This window comes from Ambystoma mexicanum, chromosome 13 (genome assembly GCF_040938575.1).
Source record: "Ambystoma mexicanum isolate Mex_15411 chromosome 13, UKY_AmexF1_1, whole genome shotgun sequence".
NCBI lineage: Eukaryota > Metazoa > Chordata > Amphibia > Caudata > Ambystomatidae > Ambystoma > Ambystoma mexicanum.
In genome coordinates, this window is record NC_090938.1 from 51,542,520 (window position 1) to 51,567,251 (window position 24,732).

Genomic DNA, 24,732 nt, shown 5'->3' on the forward strand with positions numbered 1-24,732 from the left:
TCACTTACCTAAGGTGAGAGTGTTAACCTTTGGGGTTCTACAGGAGAAGAGAAAGGGAAGAAGAGAGAGACATTCAATAACCCAGTTCCTTAATCCCATATTTTCTATCTGCAGACATCTTACCCTTCGAGTCAGACATACAGTGCACAGAGGTCCAGCCCAAAGAGCCAACCGTGTGTTACACATCACCTTTGAAGATACGGTATACGCCCAGTCAAGACCGGCGCCTCTACGGGAATCAGGTGAGCGTTACATGATGTTTGTGCACAAGTTGAGCCTTTGACTGAACCCCGGTAAGCGGCTCCTTCTAAGACCGGGGTCTGTCGTTTCCCCGACGCCGTGGAGGAACCTCAGGACAATCCCTCAACAGGTGAGAATCAGAGGCGCAGTAAAGACATAAACCCTTGTCCCGGCGTCGGCTTCGTTCTGTAGATGACAAAGGTCCCCTGGCCGTGCCGATTTGCATCGGTTCGTCACCAGTACGGTTTGAAGATAGTGGTAGGGATGAAGGAGATCCGGATACAGGTAACATTGGGTTTCGACTCTTCTTTTTCTCAGATCTACGCTCCGATATCCTGTATTCGATTTGGAGTACCAGCGTAAAAAGATCAGCCAAAGTAGTAGGTCTGGGTACTCGCGCCAACTCGTCTTTCAGATCCTCATGCAAGCCCCTTCTGAATGCTGTATATTGGACTGGTTCAGGCCAATCTACTTCTGCAGCCAGTCATTTGAAACTCGAGATATATGACAAAAGATCCATTGTACCCTGTTTAATATCAAACAAGGCTTCGCCGGCTGCGATTCCGATCTCTTGTCTCTCAAAAGTCTGTCGAAAAAGCGTAGTGAAGGCGTTGTAGTCTTGTAGAATCGGATTATTGGATGTAACCAATGGGGTGGCCCAGGCCAGGGCATTTTCAATCATGTTAGAGACGAGAAACCCCACTCTGGTGCGATCCGAAGCGTAGGTAGCCGGTCTAAATGTGAAATATACCATACAGGCATCCAGGAACTCCTTGACTCTCTTGGGTGCTCCATCAAACTTCCCAACTGCTAAAGACAAGGGTGGAAGATCAGTCTGGTGGGTGTCTCTGGCAGCGACTATCTGGCGAAGAGTTGCATTTTCAGCCTTAACCCCCTGTACTTCCATAGACAGGGTCTGAACTGCGTTCAGCAACTCCTGGACCTGTTCTGCCGTAGCCATCTTTTGGCGTTGCAAACTGTCATCAAAAGGGGGGCTCACCTGTGCTTCGAGATCCGATTCGCCGGAGGAGAGGTCGGATCCGGAAGGAGTCGTTGCCGCGAGATCAGGCGTTCCTTTTTTTGTGAAGAGGTAAGGTCTGTTCCGGGAGCTCGCCACAATTGTCGTGCTGAGTAACAGTCACAGACAGAAATGACAATCCCCCTGTGCAGACCACGGAGGGGAAAAAGCCTGTGGCACAAAAACCCCTATAGATGGAATGGCAAGAAGGTGTGCAGAGGATGGCTTGTCCGATCCAGTAGAATGACTTGAATAAATCAGGTAAGTTGAAAAGTAACTGTTCTTTCTGCAAATCTGATCCTGAAGGCTGGTGTGATGGAGATCCAGCGGACGAAGAAGAGACAAAACTCTGAAGGCAAGATGCGAACTGGGAATTGTGGTTCTGAAGAACAAAAATGGAGGGCGGAAGAGTACCAGAAACAGGAAGATGAAACTTCAGTGGAAAAATAGAAGGAGAAAGGAAACCAGGGAAAATATCAGGGGAAAAGATAGAAGGAGGTTAAGTTGGTTTAAGAAAGAGAGAATGGTACAAGCGCATAAGGTCACCGTACTAACGTGTAAAAAAGAAACCTCTGCAAGTGGAAAACTTCTTACCCCCAGAATGAAGGCACCGAAACGGGAGCAAAGTGGTCAGGATACCTGGGAACTCCTGTAAGGAAGGTAAGGTAATCAAAGGGACTGAAAGAGGCAGAGTAAGAAAAGCGGCGAGCGCCGTGACGGAAAGTGAAAGTAAACAATGTCAGAAACCCTCGAATTACTGCATGCAGATAAAGGTAACAACAGTAGACAGATAGGCAGGAAGAAATGAGCTCTGGAAGGAACGCTACGGAGGGCTTTCAGGAAGAAACGAAGGAGGGCTAGAACTACGAGAGAACCAGAGAGCGAGGAAACCGCAACACAGTTGCAACGCACTGAGGGGGCATGGCTTCCCTGCATTTAAAGGGGAAGAGATACATAGTTGCAGAGAGATAGAAACAGGACTAGCGGAGTTTCCACCGGGACCACATCTTCCATGAACCTCCTTTCATGACATTGTGTCATAACTGATTTTGGCAAAAGTAACTGTGGGATGGTTTTGTACATCATATAAAGTACAACTATAAAAGTGAGTCACCTCCTTCAGTCCAATCGGCTGACAGGGAGGCGGTGACATCCGTAGCTGACCTATCCATTGTTAAGAGGTGTGTCTAGCTTGAGCCAGCACCAAAGTAAAATCCTGTGATATCATGCTCCTTATATAAAAGGGAGGCATGGGGAGCTCTGGACACTCTTCTGAACTTTCCAGCTCCTGCATATCTAGGGACCCAGACATTCCAGCTTCACCCTGCAAGATTCCAGATTACACTGCCAGGCCAGGGCTAGCTGACCCTACCCAGGTAGAACCACTGATCCAGAAAACCCCCACAAAAAATCCCAATAATTCAAGGAGAGCCCAGCAGATGCACCTCGCTGTCCAGGGACCAGACCAGGCCCAGGTGCTCCCTTCTAGGAGAGCCCGCCGCTGTGTGCAGTGACCAGACCTTACCTCGCTGTCCAGAAACCCGGTCCGCTGCTACAGCTACCCCATTCAAGTGCTTGTTGTGAGTATTTCCCTTATCCAGCAACCCCAAACTGCATCCCTTGCTGTATTGCCTTGCATTAGGTCCAATCCTATTGAGATCCCATAACTGTTCTAGCAAAAATCCTTAAAAACTGTCCGAATCCCCTGTGTAGCTTGTTGTTAGGAAAATCAGTACTGATCTGCGAGTGTTAGCGCCATTCTTCCACATCCTTATAGTCCATTGCATAAATCCTTAGTAATATTTGGAATTAATTAATTCCCACATAGAGAGGAATCAGCGTGAGAGGGTTAAGACTGAAACTTACCTTTCTCACGGGTAGCGTTTCTATTGTTAATAATCTAGCCATGAAAATATAGTTTTAGTAAAACTTGTCATTTCCTTTCCAAAACCGATTTTCCCTGTGCCACTGCTTTCCATTTAAAAACCGAGTTTCCTTTCTTGTTCAGAATCTCATCTAGTCATCCATTCCGTTAACCTTTCACTTTCATATTATCCCTGTGATGTGCATGTGTCCCTCAGCATAACAACTGCAATCCGATTCTGTCTGTTTCACCCGTTTTTCAAGCTGTTGTGACTTTGAAAACTGTGAACATAAGCAAATGCAATTTCTACATGTCTGATTTGGCTGCACTGTGCTTTTCATTCCAAAGTTGATTTTCTGAACTGTATGCCCGTTGCTAGGATCTTGCCTTGTAGTTTGATAGTGTTCTTACTTCTTTGACACAGCCATACTCATGTGTACCTCATTCATTCAACCGCACCTGTAAAACAAATATCTACTGATTCTGAGTGCTATTTGGTTCAATTGCAAAGGTTTTCAAATCCAACACCTTGCTACTCCTTTCTATCCATGCAAAATTTAGTTAATAGGGGTTTGAGGCAATATTGCAGGGGTAAATCTTAACTGGGGTGCTATCTACCCGAAAAGTAACCTTGCTGTCAGTCACTTGTGCCTTGTGTATGTTATATTAGAAGTTCAAACTAAGTGTATTCCATCATTCTACAGTGTTATTATCACCATACTGGTGATTGCTGCCCTATATTAAATTTAAAAATAAATAAATATTGTATTATTACACACCGGCCTGGTTCATGGTCCATTGAGACCGGGGATGTTTGTAAAGGTGTGAGTGAGATGGGTTGGGTGCCTTTTCAATCTGAATTCTTAGTCAATAAATTAAAAGTGTTTTAATTGTGCGCTGCATCCGAGGCCAGTATCAAGAGTCGTGGTTTGGTGTGTGACGCCCCTTTAGAATCCTTAACAGCTCAACAAATTCTCACAACTGATCATTTGGTTTGACATGTGTAAGAGGGCGCAGGTGGGGTTCCGTGACTGTGTTACTTGGCATGTGTGTTGAGGATCTCCATTTGCGATTATGAAACAGTTCCCTGCGTCCCTGGCTGCCTTCTTCTTACTGGTGGATTTTTATCCATCAGCAGTGATTTTTGGATACCGAGGCTTGAGCCTCATTAGTCCATCTTCTCGGGTTGAGTGTATAGTCATGGGTTAGGATTCTTCTTGGTCTGTGTGGACTTGTCACAGTAGGGTTGGTTTCATAGGGTCTTCGCCGTGATGGGCCACGGGCAGCGGTCGAAATCTGCGCCCCTGACCTTGCCCCCAGATTATGAACAGCAGCAGAAATTATTAGCCACATTCTATCCAAAAGGAGGTGCCGCTGCCTGGTGTACGTCATAGTGCGTCACTATATGAGCGCTGCCACGCAAGAAAGCAACTCTTCTTCTGGCGTAAAGTCCATTTGATGCTTATGGGGCACTTTCGTTACTATTCAAAGCCAAAAAAACATACAGAATACACAATGGTCCACTTTTTGGCAGAAAGTATTCAGGGTGGGAGTATTGGCCACCTATAAAACATCGCCTTTTATTCTGTGAAACCTAAAAATGCTCGGAGCCCGCTGTGCTGAGACCATTTCCCCTGTAAAGGATGTTCATTGGCAAGGCTGACTTGTTAAAAAGTGAGTCATTAGGCATTTTAAAAATTGCATAATGTCCATTAATTATTGCCAAACATTGGTAAAAAAAAAATCCCAACTTCCCCTAACAACTCTCTCCAAAACATTACATATTTTCATGTAGGAGTTCGGCTTTCAGAAAGTTATATTTGTCATCTTATTTACAAATTCCTTTGGGTGCACCCAAAATCCCACATTAAGAGGTTTCAACGTCTGTTCTTTTTAACTACAAACGAAATGTCCAATTGCTTTAAAATGCCATCAGTTTCCTGCTTTACTAAAATGTCGGTTGTGGGGTGGCCGGTCTCCCATTGAATCACCTTGAGGCAGACCGACAAGCCAACAGAGTGTTTCGTTTTGCTCAATGGGTGGCGCTCTGAGCGCTACCTATATGCAAAAACTATTGGAATCGCAAGTGAAGATAGGTGAAAGATGGGATGTGAGGACAGACACAAAACATGTAGGAGTTATTAGATGTTCTACCAACTCACTGTCGGCCTTTGGCCATGGTATTCCCACCTACTACCTGCCCCTCCCCACCCAAAACACCCTTTCCCCACCCACCTCAGGACCCCTCTGAGCTAGCTCTGTGCTGTTAAGGAGAATCCAATGTTATACATAAGCTGTCTTCTTTCTGGAAGGTAATCACTTAATTTCAGCTCCTGATGTATTAAAATATGGTCTTAACCAAGTGGGACCTCAGCCACTTGATTTCTAAGCAATGTGTGTGCTCTTGCATCTGTTCCTTGCACTGAAGTCATGTTAAAAGCAAGCATTTGCAAAGGCAACCATGTTGGGTCACGTATGGGCATTTGACAGGCTCTGCCATAATATGCCCAGGTACTAAGTTGTTACATTCATGGCCAGTGTAAGGGTGTTGGAGAAGGAGGCTGACACAAGGGTGGCAGGTTTGTGGTTAACTTTTAATGAGTAAAGAAAGTAACACTCGTTATCCCTAAGTTTCCCTGCCTCAAACGAACACTATAGGCTCTGTTGGACTGTCCAGCCAAATGAAAGGGTCACTGTCCTGTGACAAAGCCTACTTCTATCCCTTACACTACAACTAAAGACTAATATAATCCAACAGGAAGTTCCTTCTCCAGGAAAAGGACTCAATTCTCCTGCTACACGAGTGGCGTTTCCAAAATGCTCTCTTGCAGATAAGGTGCCAGGAGGAATGACTCCCTTCCCCTGGCTGGTAGTTTCAGCACTTTGTCAAGTCAACTTTCTAGACCAGGAGAATGGCTCCCTTCTACTGGTACTGGTCTGCATGCTCCAATACAGTTCATAAGTAAGGGGGGGTTCTGGGAGTTTCTTGCTACTGGCCTATATCCCGGGTTTGAGTCTCAAGCAGAGTCTCCTCTTGTAGGTCGTGCCACTGCATCGCCTGCTTCCAGCTGGGCTCAGTTCCTCCGGCACAGGACCCGTCATGGACTCCCTCAGCCACTCGCCGGTGTCCTCTACAGAGCCCTCTCTCGGGCCGAGTGCAGACTTTGAAACTCCTGGGTTCTCCGAGGTGGGAGGAAGAAGACCTCGAGTTCTTCTTCTCTTTCAATGTTATGGGGCTTGCTCCTCCCCAGCATAACGTCAACACCATTTGTCAATGGCTCCTTGGTATTCCTCATGCCTCCTGTGAGCCACCTCGTCTCAGTACTAGCACAGTCAGTAATCCTCATGTTCTCAATGCTCCTCTTCGTCCTATTATTTTCTGTCTTTCTTGTACCCATGGCACTACAGAAATACATCAATTTACTTTCAATATAGTGGTTTGAAATGGACTGGGGCTAAGGCGTGTGGGGGTGTGATGTTGCTCAATGGGTTGTACGCAGGGTGATCGTTATTGTTCCCAGCGGGGGAGTCCCTCCTTATGAGGTCCTCCCACATTAAACCAGTCATAGGTTGGCTGTTGGGTAGCAGCCACACCTCCCTAACCTCATGTGAAAGGGCTCCCCATTAGGGCGAAGTGATGATACCTGGCGAATTGCCACACCAGGTAGTATGGGCGATTCTGAAAAATGCTTTCCGCATGGTAAGACAAAAGTCAAAACTTTCGCCGTTACCAATGCTTGTCAACTATGTCTGTTGTTCCAGGTGTCAGACTTGAACAGTTATTTGCAGCTGGTCTGACTCTGAGATGGTCATTGCCAATCTAAGATGGGGCGGTGCTGTGTCAGGCGAATAGACATCTGTACAGAGCAGGAGTTCAATTTACTGCAAAACACATACACACATTTGGGTCAGGAGGCGGGGGCGGGTCGGATGTTCTGAACTTCCTCTCCAAGTAGTCATCTTTTGCGTTGCAAACTCCAAATCAAAGCCTATATTGATCTGAATCAATAAGGTACGCATCTTTTGTGTCATTTCTACACGGATAACCTCAGTCTTCCGCCGGTCCGATAGCACAGCGAGTAGAGCGCTCGCTTTGATATCTGGGCAGAACCTGCTGATGCAGGTTAAAATCCCGGCAGAGCCAAACTCAGCTTTTCATCCTTCCGAGGTCGATAAATGAGCACCACTCACTGTGGGTAATAATAAGCAGCGCTCAGATACCTGAGGGTTCGTAGCACTATATAAATGCTAAATTATTAATATTATTATTATTCACTGGGTTATCTTAAATGGTGCTTGAAAAACACAGTGTAGGCCAAATCTTGCCGCTGCGTGCATGATAGCCCCAATGTGCATTTCCAAGTTATGGTAGTGAGAAAAAAGATGCCTGCGCAAGGAAGAGACACAGTCCGGTAGCAGATACATGAAGAAAGCTTTGCAGTCTCCATAGACCAAGGTAGAAACATCTCAACATTTTAGGATAAGCTGAAATGGAGAGTTTGACTGGTCGAATGCATGGTTTCACAATGGCACCAAGGAATCTGTGAGAAAATGTGCATACAGGCCCTGGCACAAAACAAAATATGCACAAGGGTGAGATAAAAAGCTCAAAACTGCTCTCTTTAACTAACCACTCTTCTCTCCCTCCACCACTCATCCTCCACCCTATCCATGTGCCTTACAAACTGCTCTATACAAATAGGACAATATGTATGCATGTTTGTTGCTTATATGTAACTAAGCTCTGATCTTTCACTGTAACAAGCGCCACGATGCCTTTGGGCTGCTGCGCGCTCTACAAATCTGAATAAATAAATAAATCCTGTCGATGGACTGTGACAGAATGAGCATCCTGGCACATTTCACAGAGTACAGAGAGATCCTGGGAGTCAGAGGGTAAAAGAATGGGGCACCTCTGTAGACGTAGACTTCAACAGAGTCATCTTCCCTATGATTGGGGGTTTAGACGTAGGCAACCCTAGGCTCCAGCAGAGGTAGCTGTCACTAATACATTGAACCCCATCCCTGCCACACCCACATCCCACAGGATCACTGACCACTGGAGACAGCTCCCCTCTTCCATGAGCCGCAGAGGTATTACCCTTCCTCTCAAATTCAAATAAGGGATTAAGCCAAACTCACTGATACCAACCTCCAAAGTAGGAAGCGGGGAAAAAATAATTCCAGGAGGAGGGGAAGAGGACAACCCTCAATTCCCCGGCTTTTTAGACTTTTACCTGCAAAGAAAGCAGGAATTCGAGAAGAGAGAAACACAGGCTGCTAAACAACAAAAACACTGGAAGCAACCGGTGGAGATCCAACATGGCCACCAGTACTTTGAAAGCCCTCCTTTCTCAGTCCTGGACTGCAAAGACTTCAGGGTCAGGAAGATCACAGCCCCAAAATGGCCGAATGGCCCATTCAATCGGGGACCGGGGAGCTGGATCAAGGATGATAAAAAAAACCTCAAGTTCCCCAGTCTGGCTGAGGGGAAGCAGGAGCACACACGTGTTTGGAAGAGCTGGGGAAGCAGACCTGCACCGGGAGATGAGGACCCGGTGCAGGTGAGACGCCAGCCTCAGCTGAAGGTATCAGCTGAGGGGTTAGATGAGGAGCCGGTGGCAGCGGAGGGATGAGATGAGGAGCCAGTATCAGCAGAAGGGTCAGCTGATGAGCCAGTGTCAGCGGAGGGAAGAGATGAGGAGCCAGCAGATAAGCCAGAGACACATGAGGAGCCAGAGACAGGTAAGGAGTCGGAAACTACTGAGGGCAGCTAAGTGCCTGAAAAGAGAGGGAGAGACAGAAAGGGAGAGAAAGATCCAGAGGGAGAGAAATAGAGAAAGGGGAGAGCGAGAGAAAGGAAGCAAGAGAGCTGAAAGACGAGATCCCTTTAGTTAAGGACAGGAAGGCATACCAGCCCTCACAGTAACCTGGAGCCCTCTAGCCCCTAGATGAGGAAGCAATGCTCCAGGCACTATCATTCGCGTGGGTTACACATACCCCTGTGCAGTGGGCAAGAGGCTGGGTCTACTATCCCAAGGCGGTGTTGGCTTTAGAGAAGCTGAGTGCAGGGAGAAATACTGCAAACACGGCATTGCTTGCGCGGACGGGATCCCTTGTATGGCCCACGGCCGTTTATTCCAACCCCTTCCTATTGGTGGACAGGAGCCAAGAAGCCTGATGGGCAATAGATCCCATGGATGGTCTAATACATTAGAGAACCTGAAGGAGAACAGAATCCCTATTAGATATGGGGCGATGGCACCTTATAAATTACCCCGTCCTGACCCTATTTACTTCATTTCCAATGAAAGAAGAATATCACTTATTGTTGTGGTCGAATCCTTGATCCCTTGAGCGTTTATCTCAACCCCATCTTGACAAAGTTAATAGAGGTCTTTGAAACGTACAGTTGTGTCACATGTTGGTTGGACCGCCACAAGGCATGCAATGCAGTTGTTAACCCTTACCTGCTGGGCTATTATGCATGTGTATTCAAATACGACGAACATACTCGTCCTCAGCACTTAACAGGTAAATGCAAAAGGCATTTATTCGTCCTTATTTATTTATTTGCATTTTTAAAGCGCTCACACAACCCGGGGGCATTGTGGCGCTGTTACAGGATTTTTTTTTTGTCTTAGTTGCGCAAGAGGTTTCTAAGCTCGGACCCAGGGATCGAACCGGTGTTGCTTCGTGTCGTTTTGTTTCCAAGCTTCGTGTCGTTTTGTTTCCAAGGCGAGCGCGTTGCCCCTGAGCTATCCTCTTTGACCTCTCTACAAGAAGGGCAAGCTCATTTTTCTGTTTTGTCCACTTGGTGTAGCAATTCCCAGGAATTAGAAGCAGGAGACGTGTGGATCAAAGAGAGCAGATTTGCTGGAAAGTGCTTGCTAGGCAATGTAATCAGACACAGGCTAGGGACGCCTGACATCTCGCTCAACTCGGAGACATCCGGAACAAACATGTCCAACTTCAGAGTGGACAGATACCGGGCCTGGCGCCCGGCGGGATACGAACCAGAGGGGTCCATCCTGTTGATAGCAAGCAGCGCCTTGCTGAGAAACATCCAGAAATGGCCATTGTTGCAGGACAGGAGGCATGGCGCGCAGGGGGCGGTCACGTGATATCCCACGACGTTGCCGCTGCAGGAGCAAAGGCCGCACGTTAGGCGTGAAGACAGGCGGGCCCAGCAGCATGGGCTGAGGCACCTGACCGGCCCACAGCTGTCCAAGCAGTCACTGGGGGAGAGAGGCTCCCCTGGCTTAGAAAAACAGACTTTTCAACACATGGAGACCAAGTGTCTTTCACTCTGCATGGTTTTATGGACACACACCCTTTCTGAAAGAATCCTGGTCACTGTCTCTCCTTGTACCATTGGCACATTTTTGGAGAAAATAAACTAATTTCTTAGATCAGCAAAATACATATTGTATATATGTGCAAATAATTGGAACGTATCGAGCACTGCACACTGGGGAAAAACCCAAAGTCGCCCCAGTTTCAGCAGATAATTGAGCTTTCTGCATGTATACATTTTTTTTAAACAAAGCCACCTGCTTTTTTCGTCACGAAGGTGGGAAAACAGACTGAAGTTTGCCAAACGTGCATGGTGTGAACATTGAATATGACAAACTGGGTGCCTTCTGGGTACTCCTCCTACCCCCAGCTCCCTGCATGAGGCCCACTGACAGTGCCACGGGCGCCGCCATTACTCACCACTTTAAGCAGGCCCCGTCCTGGACTCGGCACTGGCAGACGTTGGTGAAATAGCAGCTTCCCACAAGGCCTCTGTCCTGCAGCAGAGGCTTAGACAGGGTAGGGCCTGAGTGGGCAAGGCCCGCCCAAAGTCTGGAAATGCCCACTCTGGAGTGCTGTGTGGGCATTTACAGATGTTAATATCACTGAGGTGGGCACAACTACATTAGCTTCAGTCCCCACTTGTTGGACAATCTTGGCTACGCCTCTGTCCTGCAGGGGAAGTGTCGTGAAGGACAAGGGTTGCAAGGCGGCATCAACAGCGAGTCGCAAAGTCAAACTATACTCTTAGTTTACAACTATCTGCAAAACTGCGTTCTGTGGCTGCAATGGTGAGGCACAGAACTCTCCACCCGCCGCCCTGCCCCACTACCATCAAACAGGAATTACACCCGTGTTTCCCACTGTTGTAGCTGCACACGTTGAGCCTCATTCCAGAAAGGGATGCAGTTCCAACACTGTAAATTGACTCACTGGCCAAAGGGGAAATACTGCCACCTACAGGATGGTAAAATCCCTGGACTGGTTGACCCCCGGGGTTACCATTTATGGTGCTACGGGAGATTCAGAAAAACATGGACACTAATCGTGGTCCTTAGCCACTGCAGCATTTACAACCAGAAGTAATGCCATACCACAGCCAGAGAACTGAATCACAATACTGCCACCACCGGGCAGGGAGGTAAAGACACCGCATCGGACATTTACTGCATGAGAAGGTCTTCTGGAATGAGGCCTCTTGTGTGGTAGAAGGCAGTGTGTCATTATAAAATATCGAGGTTTATTTTCACCTTAAACTTCACCCCAACTTCTTAAATCCCCCCAAAAGAAACTAGACCAACATCTCATCCCCAAAGCAGAAAGGGGTAGTTTGAAAGAGTTATTCAATGGGACATACTGAAGCAATGCAGACCACTGTCTGTTCTCTTGTAGATTAACCCCAAGAGCGAGAGCTTGCTGCCCCAAAGAAATGAGATAACAGATCCTAGAAGCACTATATTTTTATTAAAGTATTTACACAAAGTAACAGCAAAATGCTTCAATGGAATACTGATCTAATCCATCTATTAAATACAATTCTCCCTCATAGAACTTTGATATTGAATGGGTCAAAATCAGTGAACGGGCCCAGGGGACTACAACTCCCATTAACCGTAGTCAGCAAAGTCAACAGCGAGGGATCATGGGAGTCGTAGTCTGAAAAAACAGACAGATCCCCTGCACTAGGCACTGTTTTGAACTTTTCAGACATCTAAACACCACACGGTGTAATGTATATATTGTTCTGTTAATCAGGAGTATACTAGCAGGGTAACCAAAGATCACAGAGGCGTCCTCAAGGCTCTTCCTAGCCACCCCTATAGAGGCCGTACCTCCCACGAGATTCTCAGCTTCCAGGTGAGGCGTCCCTATGCCTAATCTCCTAAGCAGAGTTTTGGGACCCTTGGTGCTCTACCCCATCTCGATGGAAAAAGAAGGCAACTAGGAGCTTCTTTTGACTCTGCAGGCCAACTGGTGCCATACAAACATACCCATATGTGTGAAGGGGCCCTTCGTGTAGTAGCCCCTGTGCCCTGGACAGATGCACAAGTGTACATGCATGTCCTTCCTGGGCACTCCACAATATCTGCTGGTGACTTGTCACCATGCTGCAGCAAAGCTCTTCGTGAAAAATGAGGGCCCACCCCAAAAGGCCTCTTTCTGCCGTCTAGTCTTCATCGTCGATGTTCGTATTCAGAGAGGGGGTGGGTGGAGACTTTCAAAGTGGCTACAGAGTCGGAAAAGCTGGGGAAGAGTCAGTTATGTATCTTAGCTTCTCTGGCAAAACTTGCGCTCCGCCTGCAGGCCAGTCACATCTGCTTACAGATGTATTAGACTCTAAACCAAAGTACACCCACTGTGGCCTTTTACCTCCCATTTGCTATTTGCTGAACTGTTCAAACATTGCTGCAGTGTAAACAACAGCGGCTTCGGTGAGGCCCCCTGAGCAGTCACTTCCATTGATCTCTTCACATTCACGCGGGGGTCTGTGAGGGGTCAGTAATGCAAGGCTGACAACTGCTTGTCGTTTTCTCAAAATATGACATTTTATCAAAGTCAATGTTTTAAACCAAAACCTTGCTTGCCATACTCTACTGAGGAATTTCCTCCTACCCAGTCTAAAGGCCAACGGCGCATTCTCTAGCATGGGAAGACTGGCCCTCACTCTTAAACAACAAAACATACAAAGGAAATGATTCTTCACCTGTCCTGGGTATGGTCCCTTCTCCAGGCTTTAAAGTCAACTCCAAAATGTTAAAAGGAAAAGAAAAGCCTGGGATCAGTTCTTGTCGGTTCCAAGTCAAAGCCAAAAGTGCATCAAACTAAATTCCACTGGTAACAACTCTTTGTTCCTCGATGAAAAGACCCCCTTCCAATTTCCAGCAAAGAAAATAGCACCAATGGTAATCCTGGTTATGATGACAAAATGTCTCTTCTTCAATATGATGTGTTTCGGTACAAACGAAGGTGTAATATTTCATGAATGACAATGATACATGTTTCTTTAGGACTTGGTCAGCTACAGCGGTACATTTGGGTAGGACTTTCTTCAGTACATTTGGTATATTTGTCAGGAGGCTTCTCTTTGGGCTGCTGCTTCTCTTTCAACAACCACCCTATGAGAACAGTCACTTTTGTAGCACAGTACGCCACTACTTCCACCCACTTTAATGTGACATCTGCTGACAACTTTGTATACCACCACAATTCAAGTACTACTACCACAGCTTTGTACTTTTGAGTCATCAGGCAAAATCTGAGAAGACACTTTGACCTCTTCAAGTAGGCAAAGCACTCTTCCTTTTAGTAACTTTCTTAAAAGGGGCAGTCTCTTTGCCTCTTCCATCTGTCTGACTGCCACAAGGCTAACCTGCTTCTACCCGTAAGACGTACTTCTCTCCATCTTCAGTAGTCCTTTGCACCACAAGTTACAATCTACTTCTGAATATTCTGTTACGAGCACCCAGCTCCCCTTCCCAAGCTTTACTGGCACCTTTTCTGTCCAAGTAGTCACCCAGAAGCTGTAGTGCCACTCTTTCAGCTTCAGGTAACAATGCCACTCTTGTATCTTAGGCCACTTCACAGTGTAGGTGTACAACTCCCCACAAGGCTTGTTTCACCCTGAAAAGAGGTTGCCTGTTGGCTGTTGTCTCTTCCGTGTTTTATACCCTTTACTTCTTGGAATTAGAAAGAATGTCAATTCTGGATACAGAATAAGGTTCAATCTTTAAAGTGAAAACACAATTGGGCGCACGTGACCACTGTTTAAGGTAGATTTATAAGTTTAAAGTTGTGAATATAATTGTATTCCCGTGCAATGTTAAAAGATGCGATTCTTACTTCCTTTGGTAAACGTAATAAGGCACACGCAAACTTCTTTTGACATAGTTTTCACTTGATATTACTTGCAACTTGTACAACGTGAATAATAGCTATTTGGAATTGGTTTAGCAAGCATCCCTTCTTCACAATTAAGGATACACAACCACTCTGTTAGCCATTAAAGAGTTCAACCATGTATGTAACTGTGTTTCACTCCTCACGCCAGTGTTCAAGTTTTCAGAATTAGGGCGTGTGCCACAATCACATTGTTAACAAACAGTTCAAGTATATCAAAAAAATTATACTCGCTTAAACAGCACGCAAGTTACTTAGGAGCTGGATACAGTACCGGCAAGGCTCGTGAAGTGTGTCTGAACGCTTTGCTTCACTCACCGGCTTCAGCGACACTGCTTTTGCAGGTTTCTCTGCCTCCCAGACTTCCTCGACCGCTGTTACTACTTCGGGCTAACTTGGGACCCACACCCTTCTCCAACACAGGTGTCTCCCACTTCAATTGGGAGTTTCTTTTCCTCCCGAGACCCTCAGCTTGCCTTCTGCTTCTGGACTTGGGCTTCTGCACGGACACGGCTCTGCAATCACAGCAACTCAGTTTAGATGGAAATAAATGGGCTCCCAGCATGTCTTCCTCTGCGCAGCCTCTGTTATACATGTTTTCAGAGAACAGGACCCTCTCTGTACTTGTAGGTGAAATCTGATGTTTCCCTTCTGTGCTCCCACTTCCTCGTGACTGCCTTGTGCTTCTTCTCTGCCAGCCTTCCAACTCCCGTTCCAGCTCCTTCTGCGCCTGCTTTTCTGCTGGAGCTTTTTATGCCTTACAGGTTTGGCCTTAGGCTTCAGGTGCAGGCTGATAGCCTTAATTGCCTGTTCACTACAATGGCTACTAGGCTTAATTTCCTGACTACTGCACCTGTATGCCTCTTCAGCTCTCTTCTTTGTCTCAGTACCTCTAGGATTCTGGGAAACGTAGTTCTTTTTAAAAAAGTTAGGTTTTTCAACTTTTTTTATTAGTTATAAGGGTAGATTTAAATCCCTTAAATGTTTTAACAGAGGGGCTGTAGGTTTTAGCTTTTACAAAAGGAAGATGGTTTAAAGAAAACCACATTTTCACAATCCTTTGCACTGCAGCCTTGGGATTTAGGAGGGCATTTACTTTTAGATAACAAAAAGGGTCTTTCTTTTGGTATATTGTGCTTTGAGGTTACAACCTTAGATTTAATATGAGATTGAGAGACATTAAAATGACAATAAGCCATAACCTCTTTTGGCACAGTGGTAAGAATCACCCATTCTGATGAAAAATACAGCATCTCATCCCAGGGAATCTCCTCACTTCCCCAGGCCTTGTCGCCACCCGGGCAATCCTCCCGCAGTACACAACACCCCCAGGGTTGGGATCAGGAAGCATCTGCCTTCCCCGGCTACCTGGGAGGAGAGTTTAGGCTGGGTTTCAGTGAGGGATCCGCAGGGTTTCAGTGAGGGATCCGCAGGATTCTTCACAGGTCTTTGGCTTGGCCAACGAGGACACTTGGCAGGACCGGACTGGGGCATCAAATTGGCTCGGGCACCAGTTTATAAAGTGGCCCACATTTTCAAATGGAAACTAGTTGCTTTTGTGACTTACTTAAGAGTTTGGGGGTAAAATTTGCATTTCAAAGCATATTTGTTCAGTAACACTGATCAAAATGACTTGCTGCACAGTATCTCATCAAACTGGCCCATTCCGACCAACAAAAATCAGTCTCACTTTGACCAAAAAAACTGTGCCACACTAGCATGCTGGGCCCGCACTCCAGGCACTACCCTCCAGACCAGCCCGAGCCTGGCATTCGGCTCCTTTGCCATACTTTTAACATCGGCCAAGATTCTGCATTTGAAGCGTGTAATCAACAGGCCTTTAATGCCGGTGAGTGACCAGTGAGTTCCACCCGCTCCTCTTGCAGAATTCACTCTACACAAGAGGCTGCCCCTGCCAGAAGTAGGCTGCGAGCTTGTAGAAAGAAAAAAATTGAAGAAAGGTCTTTGCTGCACAAGAAACCAAATAGCCTCGAAAAACCTGCAGATGCCTGCTATGAAGGAAGCCCTTGGCTTGAGAGGACAAAGTAGCTCTTTCTTATGTCAATGAGATGAGTTTGAATTCTGTGCCTTTTATAAAAAAAATACCTGCCAGTGAGGGCTGAGAAGTTGCCCCCGGAAGAAACCCGCGTCTAAAAACATCAACATACAACTGTGTTGCACTGTACAGAACAGTCTCGACTTTTGGAACAATATACATTTTAGATATATATAGACACAGTGCTTGGCGCCACAATTGCCTCCTCACAGAGATGCGGCTCCACGTCACTCTTTGAAAAGGTGACTCGCGTTGGCCACTGATTTTGCCAGGTCGACCTGTTCATGGACGCTGAAGATTGTGGTGCTCCAAAATGGGGCGCCCTAGCCTCAACTCTTCCCTTGCCTAGGGGAGAAGAGGGACAACCACAATGTAGGCACCCATCCATGCCTTTGTCTTGGAAACCGTCGCTATCTAAATATCTGAACAGCCGGCTCCGCCAGGGCTCAGAGCCTGTTCGCGCTTTTTCTGAATATGGAATGGCCAAACCTTCTAGGCTCTCCCTCACTTTGGAATTGGGCTCTTCAGAGCCACTGCTGCCAAGGTTCCCAGTTGCCTGCGTGTCACCTCAACCCCCCCTTGGTTTTTCCCACTGCATGCTGGGGATTATAGTTTTGTTTTTTCCATTTTAAGCATGGGCCTACAAATCCCAGTATGCAGTGGAAAAAAGAAGGACTCGTTCGAGGTATCATGCATGGAACTGGGAAACTTGCCATCTATGAAGAGGCAGGCAACATTTCTTGTTCCTTCCTAGATCCATCCTTCGGCAGGTCCTGGGTAGCTGAGATTACCAAGCGCTTGGAAGTGTTCACTCAGCTCTTTGGCACCGGATGAAAAAGCTTCCCAGATCACGCCCGGCAACTTATCTTCAAGGTGCACTTTTCTCCATGCGCATTATCCCTTCGACGGAAGTGCATGCAGAGGCCATACTGCACACAGGTGAGTACAAAGAACTGACACTAAGCCTCCTGCCCCCATACCCAAGATTTGGTACCCCTCCTGGAGTTTTGGAACAAAGGCACAGGACAAGAAAACAAATACATGAAAAACACCCCATAGTACAAAATGAAGAGGTAACTCCTGTGACAATTCCCAGGCTCTTGTCCCTTCCCTATGAGGCTAGGGAGGTGAGGCCGCTACCCAATAGCCCTCCGGGGGTGGAAAAAAGCGGAAGAACCTCATAGGGAGAGAGACTTCTCTCATGGGGTTAAGGACTCCTGTCCCATAAAAAACTTGCCTAAACTCTTGTTCCCAGAAGCTGTGGCCCGGTTGACTCCTTCTCCCTCCCAACCAAAACTACTACTGTGTGTTATTGTGAAGTCTCGACTATTGCATCTGCAAGACCATATAGGACTGTGACGAAGAAGAACCAAAGAAACATACAGAACAACAGTAGAAAGGATTACCCAAAAATGGTTAGGAGGTGGGCCCTAGAAGGCATGAAGGTAACGTCAAAGGCTTTGACAACAAACATTGACGCTACGCTGGGGCAGGCCCAGCAGTATAAAGTAAAAACTGAGCAAGGACTAAAAAGAGTGTTTCAGGAGTAGGGAGAGCAGCGAGGGAAGCTGGTGTCCATCTTGCAGGGACTGGGAAATTGAAGCCCGCACTGCAAGAGGCATCAAGAGACAGTCGGTCTCTGAAGAAGAGGCCGAAAGGAATTACATGAGCCAGAGGAAACCCGACTTGCTGCATAAGCAGGAAGAATCCAGCTGTGGCGTGGCCTCTCCGAGGTTGACCGTGTGGTGCATAAAACATGCACACTGCTGCAGCAACAGCTCTGTGGACGCGCACAAACCAGAGAAGAGGAAAACAGGAAAAAGCACTGAACGTGTGCAGTACCAACAGGGACTTGAGACCCTGGGAAGAACCAGTAGCACTCCCCAGTGAAGATATAGGTAACGGGAGTTGTGGGAAAGCTGAGTGGGGTCCAGGGAACCCAAAGAGTCAAGTATTCCTCTGGAGTGATCTCCCTTGTCAAAGTAGGGATACCCAAAGAACCAAAAGTCAAGTACCAGAGATTGATCTCTTTCGTTACAATAGGGATACAGAGAGCTTCAAGAGTCAAGTATTCCTCTGGAGTGATCTCCCTCGTCACAGTAGTGATGCCCAAAGAACCAAAAGTCAAGTACTAGAGATTGATCTCCTTCGTTACAATAGGGATACACAGAGCTTCAAGAGTCAAATATTCCTCATGTAGCCGTTACCTAATGCTGGATGATTTAGTTCTTAAAAGTGACTATGACATGTGAAAAGAAAAACCCAATACTGTATAAAATAAACAAAACTCATATGGTAAAATTGAGTGGGTTGTGTCTAATGTGCTGTGGCTGGATGTTGTGTTTCGTTTGTGTTTGTGCACCTACAGGGAAATGTAATCCCATTTTTTTTCCTGCGTTTTTGTCATTGATGTTGTGTCACATTGGGCTCTGGTGTGGTGCTAACTGACAACATCGATACGGGTGGGCTCATCCCGTCAGGAGTAGTTGTGTAGCTAAGATGTTTTTTTCTCATTGTGTATTAGAGTTCTCCGCAGGGAAACACGGTTGGAAGTTCCCACAAGGGAATAAAAGTAGTGTGCGCTGCGCAGCGAGAAAGAGAGCCTGCCGTGGAGGAAGACGCCAGCTTATCAGGGGGGTTGTTTGGCCACCTGTATGCACCGCAGGGCCTGCCTGGGCCTGTGCACAGTTTATCCCCTTGCTGCTTCGGGAAGGGTCATCAATGACACAAGTAGAGGCACATGCTCGAAGGTGGCAGATGGTCCTGCTGGCGGTGTGTGGCGATCACGGCCTTACTCTGTGAGGTGGCTAGTGCGCCAACCAAGGACCACCGAGGTCGAGTGGTTAACTGCCTCGCTGGTTTTCCCATGTCGGGAACTTGTGTCTGGTGCAATCGGGCAGCAGAGAGGTAGGAGGGGAGCTATGAGTGTGGGAGGAGTGACAAATCAACTTCCGTGGTACCAGTGGTTATGGGTTGAATATCGATTTCTAAACCATCAATCAGCTCAACACCTCTAGTACACCATAAGGAATCCGAACAGATCGGAAACACAAGTAAATTATAAACCTTCTTGTCCAATATTGGTAACGTGGACGGAACAGCAGGCTTATCTCTGCAAGGTCGTGGATCGTAGGTTAGTTGCAACACAGCGAAAATACAATTATTACCCAATGATGAAAGGGACTGTCCAGTCAAGGTTGTATAAACATATCTACTTTATTATTATTCAATAGACAGTTATAGCAACACTACAACATACAACCCACCCTGTAAAGGAATGCAGAGGACAGACAGTTGCAAGAAGGAAAAGGGGTGCACTCTGGAAACCGACAGGAGGGTAGTCGTAAAGTAATTAATCGCAAAAGTTCAAGAATACTTGGTTTCTGCACAAAGGGAGCAATGGGTCATAAAATGTCATTAGGGGCCGTCGCAGTAGGACCAGGGGCACAGAACCACAATTGCCTTGTGCTTGTAGACGTTCTTGGTGCTCGACATTGTAGCATCGGTTTCAGGGCGCTTTGTAGCTTCTGTGACAGAGTTCAAGATGGGAGATAGCTGTGCGAGGCTGGACTGATGGCCGCAGGCTGGCTTACACGGCAGCTCAGGGTCAGGAATATTTGTCTTAATGCTGGTTGGTGGATCTGAAGCACTGGTCGAGGCATCTCGGATAACGTTAGCGACTGGTGCTCGACATTGTAGCATCGGTTTCTGAGCGCTTTGTAGCTTCTGTGCCAGAGTTCAAGATGGGAGATAGCAGAGCGAGGCTGGACTGATGTCCGCAGGCTGGCTTACACGGCAGCTCAGGGTCAGGAATATTTGTCTCAATGCTGGTTGGTGGATCTGAAGCACTGGTCGAGGCATCTCGGATAACGTTAGCGACTGCAGCGTGACAACAGTCAGCAGTGCAGTCGGTTGCAGCTTGAGGGGCTCGACTGGCTAGAAAATGTCCTTGAAGGTGGACACTGGTTGATACTTGTCGATGCACTCCTATCTTTCTCACTGGGCTCATGCTTTAAGGTGGACGGCCCAAATCTGAGGAGAGTGGTGCAGGTCCTGGGTTTGGTTCAGAGACACTCTGGCACTTCCCACCTAGGAAGCTTGCTGCAGAGCCTAGCAGGGCACGCTGTGTGCTGGCTGGGTACCGGTTCTGGAGCTGCTGGGGGGTCCTCTGGATTCAGTATCTCCCTCTGTTTCCTGGGAGATGTTTAGAGGAGGGTTCTTGCTTCCCTCTTGGAGGTGGTGGCCTTCCTTCACTGGTGGAAGATGTAAGGCAGACTGTACCTTCATCCAGGGTCCAAATGAGTTATACTTGTTACTCCTTGCAAAGTCTTCAGATGGTCTTCCCAAAAGAGGGGCTCAGCCCTCTGTTAAAGCCAAATGACCACAGTCATTGGTGTAGGTTAAGCCTACCTTAATGAACCGATCCTGGGGCCCCACCAACAATCTCATGTATGCATGAGGCCATTACCAGAGTGCTTTGCAATAGAAAAGGTAAAGGGGTGAAAACATGTAATACTAAGTCCCACCCATCTTCCTGTCTGTTGTGGATGAACTGGACTCTCAGGTTAATTGAGCTCTCTATGGTTCCTGATTAAAGTGGCAGGTTTCCTTTGAAGTTGCAGCGAGAACCGACTTTCTGTCTCCATCAATCCACATACTTGTACCTTCTGAATGGGGTCCCCTACAGGGATTGCCTACTGTAAAAACATAGTCCCAGACATGACAGGTCACTGTCATTGATACTTTAGGATGGGAGCTAGCTTCAGCTGGACACAGTGCATATGAAAGCAGTGTTTGGGTGTCCTGTCTCCTTTGTTTTAGCTTCTGCAGCCAGGCCCCATGTGGGGCTGTTTGAAGTATACTCTGTTAGTATGTTAATTATGTTAATTGCTGCCACCATCTGCATTGGGTAAACAAACGGACAGGGTGGATCCATGGAGCTTTTGATAGTTAATTAGGTTGGCCATAGCAGGGGGAAAGTTTTGGCCCTCCCCCTTCTGAGATGCATCCTGTACTCCACCTGTCAGATCCCAACTAAATATGACAGGGATGCGCCTGTAGGCTTTATCCACCCAGAGTACACGGTCTATGTGTATGTCGTGCAGTGGGCATAGAGAAAATGTGTGCGGATTAGCCCCTGTCACGATCGGGCCTTACCTTGCTACAAGTCGGGGGGTCTTCTAGTGAGAGCGGCATCTGGGCCCCTTGGCAGGCACTGCAACCACAGATGGAAACTGTATATTGGGTCTGCCCAGGGAAGCAGAGCCAAAAGAGATGCAGGAAAAAAACCTTTTGGGTAAAAAAAAAAATCTGCCTGCCGGGATTCAGGAGCTCAGCAGTCAAGGAAATATTCACCAAAGTCCGACAGGAGGCGGTACCCAACCAGGACAGACACCAGCTCCGAGGACAGAGAACAGGATGAGAACGAAGACCGGAGAAGGCAGAAGAAGACCAGGAAGGGCCAGGGAGTAGCAAGCAGGGGGCAGAAGAGGAAAGGATGCAAAGCCTACGCAATGGAGTAATGTTGCAACGCGCCGTTCCTGGCTGTTTATCCGGTGTTATGCTTCTGGGCGGGTGACGTCATGACGCGCTAGGCAGGGATCACAGGACGCCGTCCACCATGATGGATAGGGTGGAAGTGTTTCCAACGCCTCAAGGTGGACCACACCGGTCTCGTCGTGTATGCCTGCGAATGATGACAGCCCCACACATTGTCCAGAGGTTGATCTACCATCATTCAATTTCATACACAATTTTTAAAAAAAGCCCAGGTGAGAGCAACCGACCATGCGGATGGTCAAATTCCTGACAGGAGGAGAGGACGCTGGCAATGTGCAGTTCTACTCAGCAGATTCACGGCGTACATCGCGCCTAACTTAGACTCATGGTATAAGATTCCGGTCTTTCAGTTATAAACCTTACTACTGTTTTTGAAACGAAAAAATACATGATATATAAATATATATAGTCAACTTTATGGCTTTATCTTATTAAGACAGCAGAAGGACAACTCGCCTGCTGGTCCTTGTTTGAACTTTACAAGAGGATTTGTGTAGGGGAAGGTGAAACGTTTTGTGTTTCCACACAAGGCATCTGGTTAACGCAATTTTCAGGGGACAATCGCGTGGGTTTTATTATGTTTGGTTGTCCTTCCTGGGGGGGTTGACTGGACGGCTCGTTCCTTTCAGCCCGGCCTTCTCCTGTCACCTGTGTTTCCAGGGTCCTGGTGCGGTATGAGCTCTTAATTCCTGGTGTTAAGAGACTCATGGGACCTTTTCCAAGAAAAGCAAAACGAACAACATGATCAAAGCAGGGGGCGGGGCGTATTTTGTGGCATGAATCAAGTCACTGGTGGATCTTTTTATTCTGTTCCTGTTAGCTGTTTTGGGGAGTCAGAGGTACGTTTACTTCGGTTCACTGTGATATTACCGAAACAAATTTTCAGATCCAGTTTTAAAAAATGTTTTTATTTTGGGGATTCCCCCCAGCCTCCATTTCCCTATGTTTTTAACTGCACCACAACACCCTCCCCACTAGTTTTAATCCCTTACCCCCAAATATATATATATATATATATATATTTAATTTTTTTTTTTAAACCAGTGTTTTGTCGATAAAATCATTGGATACCGTTTACTTCTAGTCAGTCAGCAATATGAGGCATGGCTTAGTCTGTTTATGCTGATTATGTTATTTTGTACCCTTCAAGAAAGTTTACTTACCTGCACTTCTGTAACTAGCGCCCCGATGCCTTAGGGCTTGGTGCGCTGCTATAAATGTAAAAAATAAATAAATAAATACAGAAAATAAAACTGTAGCGTTACTCTGGAGAAAATTCCTCATTCGTGGCTGATTTCCCTTAGAGGATAAATGCGCTCCTCACGACTCGTTAAGTAGACGGCACCTTCGGCTAAACTTTATACGGTTGGATAAGGACTTATAACACAACGTTCAGAGCACTGGCCTGGTTACCTAGTGGCAACACAAGGACGTTTTTGTTCACTGTATATAGCACTGAGCTTGGGTAGTCCCGTTGCACATTCAGGCATAGGGTCATTTTGGTTTCCCAAACCATGTTCTTTGGATGTCCAGCGTCTTTATGTCTATCTGTGTTTGTGGGGGTCCTGTTGGGTGTATGGCAGACTGCAGCTGCCACTAGGCAGGTGGTAACATCTGGTTTCGCCCCAGGGGGTGAATCATTCCTGGGAACAAGGAAATGAGGTTGGCTTATCATGTAAGAACATGTATAAACAAATGGTATGCAAAGGCAATAGATTCTAAGCTGGCAACTAGGTGCAGCATTCCTACTATTGAATCACATACAACATCGATAATGTTTCTCATTTAGCTGTGGGTTTGGGGTTTACCCATGACTTGGTCTAATCATGTTGTGGGAAACCTGAGGGTATTCTCACTCCTAAACCCCCTAGATCCTATTCTCAGGTGGCCAAGGAAAGGCCATCGCTCTTGGATCCCAACCCTGGGGGTAGAGGGAGGATCACCCGGGTGAAGGGTCCTCCAAGTTTGGGAGTGGGGTGCCCTCAGGCAAAACATTGTATCCCCCTTTCCCTAATAATGACCTACCCTCACCTTTATAGGCTACTGCAAGACTGCTCCCATCATTTTGCCACATTTGACTGTTAAAAGTATTGGGACGCAGAGGAGACTGAGAGTGTTAAACACTATACATTCCATTTACCATTCTGGTACTGGGAAGGAGAAGATGCCTGCAGGCAGACAGGCATGTCCTTTTAATCATGGTCAGGCAAACCCAAGTGAATACACACACCTGCAACCTGTTAACGGGATGCATGTGTATACATTAAGGGTCAGAGAAGAAGAGAGGCGCAATAGGGATGCTGCTTGGTAGAGACCAGAAGAGGAACCCTCATGTATGGAGGCCGCTGTGGGGGCTCAGGGCAGGAGCCAGGTCTCCGGCAAAGGCCCCGAAGACCTTTTGTAGCCCAAGAGACGTGGGCCATGTTGTGGCACAGGTGTGGGAGCCTCCAGGGTGTTGCATGAGAAGCAGGAGCTGCAGGAGAAGCCAGGAGAGAGAGGTCTCCGAGTGCCGGTGTGCAGGGTAGAATGTCTGGCAGGCGAGCAGGGCTTTCATCAGAAGGTCTGCTGGCCTCGGATAACAGAGGTGAGCTGCGAGGGCCGTCGGAGGGAGATGCTATAATCCGGTGAGTGGGCAACGGGACGCTGCGAACTGATCGGAATTGGTATCAGCCTTTGAAAGAAGTACACTATATGCTATTGAATAACTAACCGAGCAGAGCATTCAAATTACATATTACGAATGCATTATGAATACCGAACAGTATGAAAACGTACAATTAAGCATAATGGATACATCGTAAT

At 47.0% G+C, this 24,732-nt stretch overlaps 1 protein-coding gene across 1 annotated transcript in view; it reads right to left on the reverse strand.

The window, feature by feature from the left end:
• Window positions 1–9,915: 9,915 nt before the first annotated feature.
• FAM72A (family with sequence similarity 72 member A) overlaps window positions 9,916–24,732 on the reverse strand; it is a 50,662-nt gene continuing 35,845 nt past the window's right edge. Inside the window, 2 exon segments of the mRNA XM_069632695.1 lie at window positions 9,916–10,264; window positions 10,839–10,910. Of these exon segments, the coding sequence (XP_069488796.1) occupies window positions 9,916–10,264; window positions 10,839–10,910 (421 nt within the window).